General features: G+C 39.9%; 1 protein-coding gene across 1 annotated transcript in view; it reads right to left on the bottom strand.

The window, feature by feature from the left end:
• FGD6 (FYVE, RhoGEF and PH domain containing 6) overlaps window positions 1–14,176 on the bottom strand; it is a 107,581-nt gene that overhangs the window by 14,452 nt on the left and 78,953 nt on the right. Inside the window, exons 9-14 of the mRNA XM_046646487.1 lie at window positions 9,362–9,412; window positions 6,470–6,528; window positions 6,315–6,386; window positions 5,532–5,600; window positions 5,021–5,104; window positions 4,160–4,239 (exon numbers count right to left, since the gene is read on the bottom strand). Coding sequence (XP_046502443.1) covers window positions 4,160–4,239; window positions 5,021–5,104; window positions 5,532–5,600; window positions 6,315–6,386; window positions 6,470–6,528; window positions 9,362–9,412 — 415 coding nt within the window. The remainder of the gene's footprint in view (window positions 1–4,159; window positions 4,240–5,020; window positions 5,105–5,531; window positions 5,601–6,314; window positions 6,387–6,469; window positions 6,529–9,361; window positions 9,413–14,176) is intronic.

Below are 14,176 nucleotides of genomic sequence, written 5' to 3'. Positions count from 1 at the left end.
CCATCAGCATCTTCCTCAGATCAAAAAACAGTTAAAACCAAGTATTCTTTTCTTTATGGAATGTGTACATTACCAGAAAGCAAATTTGTATTATATAAGCACCATCTTCCGATTGATTGGGATGAACTTCCAAAGGGAAAAAGCCTCCAAGAGAAGGGATTTCTGGTGTGTTAGACCTTGCTGCGCTATTTGCTACCTGTGTTAACTGTAGGATGCTACTCTGAGATCCAAAGGCCACATCACTTCAATTCAATTCATTTGAGTAATGTTTACTGGGAGCCTAAGGACCAGGTACTAAGTCATGAACTGGGGGCACACAATACACCTCCCTTCTGAGGGCTCACATCTAATTGAGGTGAGACATAAAAACAAGTAGTTACAAAAACAAGATGACACAATAAATGTGAGGTAGATAAACAACACGGAAGTTGTAAGGTACCTTATTTAGGTAGCCAGGAAGGCTTTGCAGAGGTAATGACTAAGTTGAAATAATTACAGGAGTCTGACAGGGAGCTGTGCAGTCTCTCTGTACGGACTCATTCAGTCTCCTAGCTTTGGTTATCATCTCCAAGCTGATGACTCCCAAACAGATGCCTCTAGGCCAGGCTTCCTTCTGACATCCTTGATGTCTCCATTTTGATGACTCATAGGCACCTCACATTCAATATGCACATCTGAAACTAAGTTCCTGATTTCTCCCCCAAAGCTGCTCCTCTCCCGGTATTCCCTATCACAGAGAATGGCACCACCACCCAATACACTGAACAAGCTGGAGACTCACTCTTTTTTTTTGTAGATTGGCACCTGAGCTAACAAGTCTTGTCAATCTTTTTTTCTGCTTTTTCTCCCCAAATCCCCCTAGTACATAGTCATATATTCTAGTTGTGGGTCCTTCTAGTTGTGGCATGTGGGACGCTGCCTCAATGTGGCCTGATGAGCGGTGCCATGTCCGCATCCAGGATCTGAACCAGCAAAACCCTAGGCCACTGAAGCAGAGTGTGCAAACTTAACCACTCAGCCATGGGGCCGGCCCCGAGACTCACTCTTAATGCCTCTCTCTCTTCCCCTATGTCCATTTACTCATTCTCTTTAGTTCCCCTCCCAAAACATTCTCCACACAGCAAGCAGATATTCTTTTAAAAATACCAATCTAATCACATCATGCCTCTGTATAAACCTTTCAGTGGTTTCCTGTGGCTCTTAGGCTAAAGACCAAAATCCGCAAGATGGTTTTGCATAACCTTTCTGCCTGTCCCTCCAGGCTTATGTTGGGTCACTCTCCCTCTCATTCACTACGTTCATGCCACACTAGCCTTTCAGTTCTTTGAATATGCCATGCCCCTTTCCACCTCAGGACCTTTGTACACATCATTCCTAATGATCAAGAGCCCCTTCCTTTCCTCTTTGCCTAGCTATCCAACTTCTACTTATCCTTTATAACTCAACAGACACATCAGGTCTTTAGGGAAGCTATCTCTGACTTCCCTTTCTCCACCAAAGCTAGTTCAAGCTCCCTTGTTTTACAGTCTCATAGCAGTAATTCTCCTGTGGTACTACTGGTAGTTTTCCGTGTACTACTTAATTACAATAATAATTGATGGTGCTAATATTTGCTAAGTGTATGTCTTCCCTAATGAACTGTAAGCTCAGGGAAGGAAGGGCCCTTTTAATTCTCCACTGTATCCTGATGCCTAGCACAACGCCTGGCCCAGGACAGAGGCTCCATGTTGCTTCGTGAATGAAGGGATGAATTCCAGGTGGCAGTAGGCGCCTGTGCAAAGCAGAAGGATGTGAAGTAGGCTGGCAGGCATGGAGAAACATAAACAGATCCACACTGACGCAACATGCCATGCTCTGGTGGGGTGGGGACAGAGGAGAGTGAAAGATCAGGCTGGTGAGGCAGCCAGGAACCAGATCCTAAGAGGCCTTCTCATCTCCTTTTTACATGTTATACAGCACCTGCCTCACTGTGGCTAGGAGAATTTAGAAGGAGAACATGGCACATTGGTGGCATTCAACATGTATTAGTTCTCTTTCCCCCATGCCACCTTAATCCTTCCTTAGAAACTTACTTTTCCTTTATCAGGAACTTTCCAGGTTTATCATTTCTCTTGCATACCTCACATTTAATTCACCAGTAATCATACTGGCTCTACCTGATTCTGACCATTTCTTACCACTCTAGTCCAAGAAACCATCATCTACAGTCTCCTACCTGGTCTCCCAACTTGTACTCTAGTGTTTGAGAATCTGTCTTCTATAAAACAGCCAGTGTGCTCTTTGGAAAATATAAATTAGATCATACCAATGTTTAGCTTAAAATCCTCAGATGGTTTCCCAATGATCTTACTACGGTCTAGAAGGCTGATCTGGAAAAATGTGGATATCTAGATATTTACGATAGGCAACCAAAGAAAGAAAGATTTACCATCCTTTCCTGAACTGTTTCATTTTTATTAAAACAGAATTTTGTTTTTACCAAAGCACATTTTTACTTAGGAAACTTAAGTGCAATTGAAAACTTGACTTTCCTATAGGCATTTCCTCTTCGGATCTTGGAAAATAACTTCCTTGATTTTTAAGAACCAAGATTAAGTAGTTGCCAGGAGCCTGATGTACAGGGACTTATGTTCAAGAGTTTACTTTTACTCCCCAAATATTGATCTGTAGGATGCTCAGGTACCTCCCAGGAACTTTGCTGCTCTGGCTGGTAGCTGGAAAGCATTTAACAAACCCTGAACACAGGTATTTCTCTTCTCCAGTCATCTTGAGATCTCGTGTCAGGCAGCAGTGACCATTCCCTTTCAGAAGAGTGTCATGACCCAGGGAGCTGCTCTTGTGGTCCTCTGTTTTTGAGAAGTCAGACATTTGGTCTGAGTCCTCGACATCCATGAACACAGGCAATGTTTTAATGGTTAAAAACATGAATTTCAGTGTCAGACAGACCCAGGTTCACATTTCAGTTCCACTGCTTAGTAGTTGTGTAACCTTGCACATGTTATTAAACTTCTCTGAGCCTCCATTTTTCTCATCTGGAAGGTCAAGACAATACCTACTCCACTAGTTATCATGGAAATTAAAAGAGAAAATATAAAATGTGTAGCACCTCGCCTGATGTAGAGAAATAAATGGTTCCAGTTACAACTCTAGCTGCTACTAAGATCCTAGTTGATTTTAGTGGTAGGGACATAGCAGGAAGCAGGTTGCCTGGGTTCAAATCCTGGCCCTGTTACTTAATAGCTGGGTGGCTTTTCTTACCATGAAATGGGTATAAATGGTAGTAACTTACCTTAAAAGGTTGTTGTGAAGATTTAGTGAATTAATATACAGAAAGTGCTTAGGAGAGTGCCTGGCACAAGATAAGTGCTATAAAAGTGTTTGACATTATTTTTATTATATCAAAGGTTAGGTCGGAGAGCCACTCAGACTCGCTATCCAAATCCAGCAGCACAGCATGCTACCGCGGTTGGTGTCTCTCCCTTTACCAGTCCAATCCTGCCAAACATCCACTTCTGCCACTCAGCCAAGAACTCAATAATGTCATGCATGAGCCATGCATCCTATATTCCTTAGCACTTGATTCACATTACGATAATACGTCTTGATTTACACGTAGGTCACAGTAGGTTCTACTTTGAGGCAATGTGGTATCATAAATAACAGATTTAAAAGCAAAAAACTTCTATTTGTATCCTGACTTTGCAAGCTATGGATCCTTAAGACAGCAGCTCAATTTTTCTGTAACTTAGTCTTCTCCATTTTTAATCGACTACACTTAACTTCGTAGATTTGTGATGACCTTTCAACGTTACGTGAAAACTTCCTAGTAAACTACAAAGCACTAGATGTTTTTAAAAACATATGCGTCACTGTAGAAGATTTGAGATATTCACTTTAAAAGAATGATCAGCAAAGCACTTTTCAGCATAGTTATTCTATTCAGAGGATCATTTTTATCTTTGTGCTTCTAGCACACTATTGCATCAGCTCTTACAAATTTTACCTACATAGTGAATCAAGAGTAAACTGCATGGTATTAGGAAAGAAAAGAAGAAAAAACAAAATAAGGCTAGTAGTTAACCTAAATGTAAAAAATGCTGGAGATGCCCGGCCCTGTAATACTGGCAAATGTTCATCTATACATATTTTTAAAATTTACCTGGCTGAGAGGATAAAGGAACGTTCTACACTTTCAATCTTTAGTTCATTCTGATATGCTTCTTGGGTGGGTTTTCTGACCTGGAAGAAAGCAAAACAATTTGAGCAAAACTCCTCCTAGTGAAAATCTCACCTCTGAAGCACAAGGTTGCTCAATACCCATGCTGCCGACATCTACCACCAAGCTTCATATCCAGCTTGATCTACCAATTCTCTCCCTCCTCTGTGCTATGCTCCAGACAAATTTAAATATCTCCATATACATAGGCCCAATTTTCCCACCTCCAGGCTTCCGCTCCCACTATTCCCTCTACCTGGAATGCCTTTCCCCACATCTCAGCATGGCCAAATGTGACCTATTCTTTAAAGCTCTTGGCTCTTCCTCCAAAGAGACTCTGAATTCTCCCTCTTTCCTAGCTGCCACTAATCCCCCTATCATGGCCCACCAAAAGCTGCATGCTCTTTATTTTCTGAACTCCCCAAAATTTTGTGCCTTTTTGGTGACATTTATTACTGTCTATTTTACAGGTACCTAGTATGTGTAGAATATTATCTTCCCAACTAGCTGCTAAGCTTCCGGGAGATTAGAGGAAGGGCGGAGACAAAAAGAATCATGCTTCAATTCATCTTTGTATCTTTCACCAAATCTATTACCCAGTTTTGTTTATAGTAGTTCTGAATAAACATCTTATGAATCAATTAATGTATGAGCGAACAAATGACTATAAGAATGAACAAACAAACACCTGAACAGTCACACATGGAGAAAGAAAGGTTAAGGGTGTGAGAAAGATGGTTATCCTAGGGCTTTTTCTCTAAATATATTTGGGTAAAAAAAAATTCTTCTAACAGACGCACAGACCTTCATCCCAGCCAGTGAGAGCATGTTGTTGAGTTTATACATCCCAGACTGCACTGGTGTTGTATACAACAGGGCGTCATTAAACTGAAAGGAGAAACATTGCATAGGGTGAATAAAGAAGCGAATTTCAGCTACAAAGGTACTGATAGGACACAGGAACAAAGGAAAAATATTACCTCTTCGTTAAAAGCTCTCTGAATAAAATCCTTCTATAAACTAGAACCACCTAGAATGTTTTGTTAGAATACTATTAAAAACACAACTTCTAGAAAATGTGCTTTCTTTCCAAGTTCTATAACAAATTTAATGTTTTCTGAATTCTGAATTCCACTAAGGTATTACAATCTGCCTAAACAAAAAACCAATTGAATCAATTTTCCAAATTAGAAATGAAACTAAATTCAAAACGCACTATTTGAACGTGCTATGCTTCCCTGTGGTACAAATGTCTCCTTCCATTAAGCAGTTATCTCTGCCTCAAAGCTCATCACAAACACACATGGCCACTTACCAGGAAAAATACTCGGGGCTGCATGACTTTCCGAGACAGCTTCATCAAAGTTCCTTCTTTGAGAAAAACCTAATTCATCCAAACAAACGCTCATTTAGTCCAACACCTTAACACAACTGCAATATATGTGTACATATATTTTCCTTTTCAACTTTCCTCAGAATTTTTTTTGTGGGGGCTGAGGAGACATAGTTTCCCTGTGACTTTTTACATTCATGGTTTCTTTTTAAACTCTGTAAGTCACTTAGGAATTAGACAAGCCAGCAGAGTTTCATAAATCCAATATTGGCCCCAGGGGTACTATGTGGTCTGAAATGTAATTGACTGAGCACGGACTTGATCCTGAGGCATAGCCAACATCCTGACAATTGCATTTTGTAATTTTCCTGAATTCATTCCCGAGGCCACTTTTGTGCTCTATGAGGGGCAACAAAATACCAATTTTCTCCCTCCCCTCATAATCCTCTCTTACATTAAAAGTTTTAAATGAAATTGCCATTAAAGCTGCATGAGGTCAGCTAGTATTACACAATAAAATGATCCTATTTAATCAGATACTCTGTGGGGTCCCTTGCCATTTTCCTAATTGAATTGGACTTCTTGTCACAGTGACTTAAATCACGAATGTTTTGAATGGACAGAATGAGCTTAGTTGATCTTGATTGGGTCAATGAAGAGGAACAATAACAAATGACCTATTTTCATAAATGAAATGAAAATTACCTACAAACAGAGCCTAAATGCATTGTATTAAATTTGCAAAAGGCAGTCTAAAACACTTACCCGTCCAGGCTGCACTATTTCATGGTGTCCATTTAAGCTGTACTGAATTTGCATAAGCTTCTGAAAGTTATCCTACCAAAAGAGAATGTAAAGCATATGAAAGCCCAGGCTCCCAGGTTCAGTAGTACACCAGCCACTGAAATCAGGATACTTACTCCTTGTTTCATGGTGTCATTGGCGTGGTTGGCTACTTCTATAACAACAGCAAGGGCATCTAAAACATGCAGGAAGAGAAGGGACATTTGGTCATTACCAATGAATTGCAACACTAAGCAAATCCGGACGACAAGATATCTAGTTCATAGCAACCAACTACTGGAGGAGCTTGGTTAACTGTGAGTAGGCAGAAACACAGAGGATGAGGTTCAATGAGGGCAAAACTAAGGAAAATCAGGCTAAAACAGTACTTATGAAAAAAAATAAGCCAAAGACTCTAAAGAGACATTCATGTGTGCCAACAGTATGAATGGCAGGGTTGTTTTGTGCTGAGCTTTGATTATCCTGTTGAAGTTTACAACGATGAGGATAGGATTTCACCTGGAAGTTAAGGCCCATTCTAGCATAAACTGCCTTGGTAGAGAAGGACCCTCGGATAGGAAACCAGAACTATTCAGAAGCGACTATTTAAGAGGGTCAGGACTTCGCTGCCTTCTCTTAGTCTCATCCCAAGAGGGAAAACATGCCACATCGAAGCATACTAGACCTTAGGAAATTATACACATTATTTTGTGAGCTGGGTTATTTAGCTTCATCTGCGTTTTATTCTTTTTATTAACTCCTTGCCTTTAACAAAACGTTTTTGAATGCTCCAGTCTTGTCATCCTTGTAACTAGATACAAAGGAAAAAGTCTGTACTTGGTCCCTTTTTGGGCTACAGCTGTCCTCAACCCAAGACAGCAGTGCTCCCATAGGGACATCTGGACACGTGTAAAGACAATTTTTGGTTGTCACAATGACTGGGAAGGTCTGCTGGCCTTTAGTGGGTGGGAGTCAGGGATGCAATACTACCTGGAAATCCACACAAGGAGGTTATCCCGTACGACATGACAGTAGCATTCCTACTGAGAAAAACTGCTGGTGTTAAAGACGGAAGGGAAGCATGGTCTCCTGAGGGTGGGGTGGCAGTGACAGTAATTATCAACAAAAGCACTATTTTTTTTTTAAAAAGTTCAATTTCTGGAGAGGACTTGAGGTTTTTTGGTCCACCTACTATAACTTACCAAGAGATTCTCTTTCTGGTACCAAGCTTGGAGATTTCTATATTCTTTAAACGTGTTATAGGAAAGCAGTATTTCTTTAGGGAATTTACTGTGCCTGGCACTCAGCACATAGCACATATTCAAGAGGTGACCCTGGACATGTCCCTGGTTTCTGGCCTGGTTGAATTCCCAGTGGGAAGAGAGACAAGCTTTAGGATTTAATGAACGGATGAAATGATAAAGCTGCTCCTATTTGGTCCCCTGGCCTCTAAGCTCTGCCTTCTTCCATCTTGTCTGCAATTCTGCTTTCCCATGGCATCCCTTTAAGGGGCCCTGGTGGCTGTGCTCCTTTAACTCTTCTGCCTACCTTCAAAAGGTATACTTGTCTCATTTTCCCTCACCCTCAGCAATCTCATCTACGTCTCTCACCATTTTACTGCTGTGCCGCTGGCCATATAGTGCACCTCACCATTCACTGCTTATTCTAACCCATCTTTGCTAAAGTGTGTAATTTCCTTTAAACGAGCTCCTTAATCTCTGGCCCTGTATTTGTTTTATCTGTAACATGGAGCTAATAATTCACTTTCCTTGAAGGTAGAAGCCCTGAGACTGATGTTTTCCTGAGGCCCGATTTCCTAAGATCTCTCTCAAATTTTTATCTTCATAAGACAGACTCTGATCTGGAATGGCCACTCTTCCTCTTGTCCAACCTTCAGGTCATCTCCAGTCCCACTCCTCTCTAAGCAAAGCTCTGCCTCTTCAATCGTCACACTTTCCTCTCTTTCAAATGATTCTGTAGTGCTCAGCACATCTACTTTGTTCTTTATCTGATGAGAGTTATAGACTTTTTTCTTCAACTAGATTATATGTTCACCAAAGACAAGAAGCATTGTCATATCCCCCACTCCAAACTTTACCTTTTAAAAAGCACCTTTAAAAGCAAAACATTTGCTAATAGAAGATGTTAAGAAGAAGTCAAACGAATAAGAAAATGAATAAGAATCTCTACAAAATGGGTTAAAAACCTGTCCAGCTACATAATCTGAAAATGTAAAGGATGCACAAGAATGTGATAGAAATTCATAAAATTAATGAGGTGGACATGGATTTGTTTAATGTGTTTCTGCAGACTATAACCAGGGATATATCTATGACATTTGACAGAGGTAGTTTGGGGATAAATAGAAAGAAACACAACTATCCCGAACAGAATTAATCCTTGTGTGTGTATGTGTGTGTGAAAGAGAAAAATCCACACAGTGGATTATCCCATGAACACCAAGGAGTCTCTTGTATTGTAATAGACAATTTCCCTGAAGTACTACTGGGGGTGAGGGGTGGAAGAGTGTCAAAGCTAATACCCATCATTAAACAGTCCCAGAATAATATGCTATTGTAGACCTTATCCCTGATCTGTGTAGTTTGGTCACTTCATGGACTCATGATTTTAAAGCTTGAAAGGATCTTGCAGATCAACTGGTTCAATCCCTGCTTCTGAATGCAATGGACATCTAGAGAAGGTGAATTTACCACCAGCAGAGTGACTGAGCACAGGAGGATGAAGCTTCCTGACCCCAGGCCATGCTGGGTCTGTCTCTCAGGAGGCTGGCTCCCCCGGCTGGCTGGCCATGGGCCTCTCTTGCCCCTATAATTTTACCTGCATCCAATACCATTTGCCATTTTATCTAGTTCTGTTTTAATCTGCCCAAAATAGAGTAAAAAAAAAAAAGGTTTCTTATGAATAAAATGGAGTCTTATCTACGGGCTTTGTTATATTTTCACTTTCTAGGTCCAAATAAACATAATATAAAAACTTCCACAGTATATAAGACCACAAAACTTATTTACCTTGAGTGTCTCTGTAATCTCCAGAGTCTTCTAAGAGATTTTTCAAATAATCTAGAAAAGGAAAAAAATTATAGTATTTAGTACACTAAAGCACTAAGGAAAAAAATTTGTCTTTCTTATTCAATACTTCAGTCAATCTTGTTGGTTAATAGACATGTTAGTTCAATTTGTGCTTTCTAAAAATGTGAAAGAATAAAGCTCTAAGATCAATTTGAAATCAGGACACAGAATCAGAGCTGGAAAGAGCCTCAGAAGTCACACTGGTCATTTTAGAGGTAAGAATCAGGTTACCAAGTACAAGATCTCACTCGAGTCACAAAACCCCTTTGTGGCAGAGCCAGGACTAGAATCCAGGTCTCCTGAGGCGTAGTTTAGCTCTTTTACTCCAACAAATATGAAATAACTTAATCTCAAGATCAGATGTACATCTAGTACATAATTCCAAGCATTAATAGATTGGATGCATTAAGCATTAAGGCACATTGACAAATCCAAGAGTCTAACAATGCCCAGAACACCAGAGGAACACAATACACATGTCTAGAATAGAGGGTCTCAAATGGGGGTGAGTTTGCCCTCAGGGGGCATTTGGAAATGTGTGGATACATTTATGATTGTCACAACTAGGGGGAAGGGGGTGCTACTGGCATCTAGTGGTCAGAGGCCAGGGATGCTGCTAAACATCCTACAAATCAACACGACAGCCCCACAATGAAGAACTGTTTGACCCAGTATGTCAACAGGGCTGTGGTTGAGAAATCCTGGTCTAGATGAAGACAGTCTGTAAATAAGCAACATGGTATATAGTGGTTCTTACAATACAGAAAAAAATTAAAGCAATAGGTTATATTTAATAAATCTTTAACACCAAGGAATGGCATAGGATTTCAAGGGAATACTTTGTTGAGAAATGGTGGATGGTTTTCTATTACCTATCGAATTAAAACAAATTCTATTCCATGGAATTTAAAGTCCCCCACTACATGGTCCCTATTGACTTTTCTGATTTTTCTCCCTTGCTCTTGCCTAACACAGGCTCTTTGTTCTTGCCCACATCTAATTCTGCACAATTCCTTAAATACTTTCATGTGTTCCCTGGCTCCATACTTGTCTCTAATCTTCCCTTCTTATGAATCCTTTCCTGTCTCTGCATATAAAAATTCTATTCATAATACTCTTCAAGGCTCATCTCCAATTCCTCTCTCCTACCAAATTTTCCATTTGAAAGAAATATTGTCTCCCTTTGAATAATACATGACACAGCAGTTACTCACTTTATGCCTTCTACCATTTTCCTTTTCATTAGACTCAAAGCTCCTTGTGGGCAGGACCCACATCTGATTCATCTTTCTATCTCTCATAGCGCTTAGCAAGGGCCTTTGCATGCAAGGGACAAGAAATGCTTAATGAATAAAAAACAAATGACTTTTTTAGACAAGACTGTGTTTTAGTTTAAGTAAAAGGCAATAAAGGCTGAAACTAATCCTAATGCCAGTGGGAGTTGAGAAAATGGAAAGAGGAAAAGCATATTAGGGGACTAAAGGCATATCTATCAGACCCAATCTTCATTGAGCAGTATTATGAAACAGATACAATTTCATCCCATGGATTTATGAAGTCATGCTCAAAGTCACAAAGGGAAACTTGGATGTTAGTGGCAGCTTTTCAAACTTAATAGGTGACACAAATACACACACTCAACTGCTGAAACTGTACATCTTTGAGAGACTGATCCAAAAGCCTGTGTGAGTCTGGACATGCACATTAGAAATATGCAGCACTGGCAACAAGCCATGGTGAGATATCATGTATGAGGACATTAAGCTCTCATGCACCACAGCATAGCTTCTGTCTTGCCAGAGACCATCACCAGCAATTTAGATCTTAAAGTTATCTGAACACACAAGCTGGAGACCATGCTTCCAATCAAACAGATAAAAAACCCACAAAAATTAACAAAATATGTTGGGTATACCTTACACTTCGCCTCATGTGGAGATGGAAAATCAACTTAATCTCACTCTGACCCCGCTCAGAATGCATTCCATATATGCCATGTTTGGTGAGTTGAAACAATTTGACTTTTCTATGAGAGTGACAGGGTTGGGGAGAAAAATGTACTCTTCTTAGATGTTCTCAACGCCTAGGCTACCTCATTTATCAAAAGCAACGTTCCCTAGAGCTTCTAGTTAGCTGAATATTGTGGAGAGGAAAGCAGATTTACCTAAGTATCAGATTCATGGCAAGTTTCTATTTTGTTTTCAATTTTTGTTCTTTCATACAGGAGTATATCCACACAAACTGAGACATTTCTCTAAACCAACAGAGCTCACTGGGAGATGTCCGTATTAGGAAATCCTGACCTCAGAATCACTGTGTTGAGCCCGATAGGCTTCTGAGTTGCTTTTTCTTTCCCTGTACTCAAGCTCAGCTGCTGCCTGCCAACCTGAACTTTCAGGAACAGAATGGAAATAGACAAACTGGCTGAGCAGAAAGCTTACCACTAACATGTTGCAAAATCATGCTATTGATTAAGGAAGTAATGGAGTTAGGTTTACTTTCTTTGACAATTTTTTTAAAATCTTAAAATTCAACTTCCAAAACTGAATTTTAGAAATTCAACTTTCCAATATATCCATCCATCCACCCTTTTTATCAAGGAAGACAAGTGCACGCTACCCCCAGTTAAAAATTACTCCATGCCTTGGGGCCAGTGCTGTGGCCGAGTGGTTAAGTTCGCATGCTCCGGTTTTGTGGCCCAGGGTTTCCCTCGTTCGGATGCTGGGCGCAGACATGGCACCACTCATCAAGCCATGGTGAGGCAGCGTCCCACATGCCACAACTAGAAGGACCCACAACGAAAAATATACAACTATGTACTGGGGGGCTTTGGGAAGAAAAAGGAAAAATAAAATCTTAAAAAAAAAACCACTCCACGCCTTTTAATTGCAGAATGAGAACATGACTGATCACCCTCTGAGTCAGACAGGAAGAACACTGAAACCACCAGCTGGCCCAGTGACTGCTACAATCCAGGTGAAACCCAGGAAGGGAGACCAGACAGACATGCCTGCATTGGTCACAGAGAATTGTTTACTACGTACCCTTTAGAACCTATTATCCTGCAGGAGTTTCATTTAAAAGAAATGAGAACAGCAGAGTAGTCATTTCACATTGCCACGTAAGACCCGTAGTATTCCATGACTGCCCTGCTTCTGCCAACCCAAACTAAGCATTTTTCAAAACTTCACTAATAAAAATGCCTCAAATGCTACTGAGATTATTTATATCAAAGAAAAAAAGGTTGGTGCAGCTTACAAGGGAACGACAAAATGCACTTTCTGGCCACCAGGTGGCATCATTGATTAACAGAAGTTAATTAACCCCCATCATCATCACCATCCAAAATTAGCAACACAAAATTAACTGAAACGTAGCATGTGCAGCCTCAAGCGATATGCAAGCTAACTTTGTTCCATGTATGAGGCCCAGAGTGAAAGAATGAGGACCCAACAAAAACTCTACCTTATTAGAGGTCTAAGTTTTTTATATATGGGCTCCTAGTAAGCCTTGCCACTCACTGATTACCTGATCAATGAATAATCACCTTAAAGCAGAAAACTATTCAGGAGTACACTTAACCATTCCTAACAATGAATCATCTGTGGGAATCTGGGACTTCTTACTTCAACACCCAGTCAGATTCCTGCACTGTGTGCTGAGAAACGGTTGACGGTAGAGCACAAAGGAAAAGAGCAAAGGACGGGTAACGTTCCAAAGTTAAGTGTTTTCAACTTGAGGACATGTATTGCTATATATTATCCAGATTTCTTGTTCCTCCCCAAACATGTAAGGAGATTAGCAACACATACAGAATTATGGGATCCAGAGAAAAATAAATCTAGCCAATAAGCCTGTTTACTAAAGTTTCAAATTTTAAAAGAAGCAATCTAAACTTCTCCTGACTTGTGAAACAGAGTACAGATAATTTTAAATACCAAAAAAAAAAGAAAATCAAGTGTCAGGTTGCAAGACACAATGCTACCATCTTCAAGGTAGCGTGGTGAGGTGGTCAGAGCCCTTGTTGTGAGTGAGAAGCTAGATTAACCTCTTTGTCCAGAATGTCTGGCAGAGGCACGTGGCTTTGGCCATGCCCTGTGCCATCTCTGTGCGTCAACACCCTCATACATAAAGTAAGCTGGACCAGATGGAAAACTGTAATGACTCTCACTCCCAAGTATTATGAAGCATACACATTTTTAAAATTCTAAAACGCATTACAGGAAATTTGGAAAATTAAATAATGGAAAAAACTTGAACCATGAACATCTCTCTAAAATAACTATTATGATTTTAAAGTATTTCCTGTTTCCATAAATGCTTGATTTTACTTAATTTTAATAATATAAAGGATTTTATAGCCCATTTAAACTATTTTAGCTCATACATTTTTTTTTTCTCTAGGGATTGCTGAATAACATCCCATTATAAGGATCTATCACATGATACTTAGGGATTCAACTATTAGACTTTCAAGTCATTATCAAATTGTCTTGTTCTGGCTGTTATAAATAGGATGGCCATACATTCTAATTTGCTCATGATGATTCTGCTGTATACCCATTGTCCAGGATTAACTATAAATAGTGCCCCTTGTACTCTTGAAAGTAATAGGTTTGGATAATAAATTGTGTGATCATTTTAATTACAAGTAACACTGATCAATATCTTGATGATTTGTCTTTTTCCATACTTCAGATTATTTCCTTGGGATCAGTGAAAATGAAATTTTTTTTTCAGTACTTGATATATATC

This window comes from Equus quagga, chromosome 19 (genome assembly GCF_021613505.1).
Source record: "Equus quagga isolate Etosha38 chromosome 19, UCLA_HA_Equagga_1.0, whole genome shotgun sequence".
In the NCBI taxonomy this organism is placed as follows: Eukaryota; Metazoa; Chordata; class Mammalia; order Perissodactyla; family Equidae; genus Equus; species Equus quagga.
This window is presented reverse-complemented; position numbering and strand designations above follow the sequence as displayed.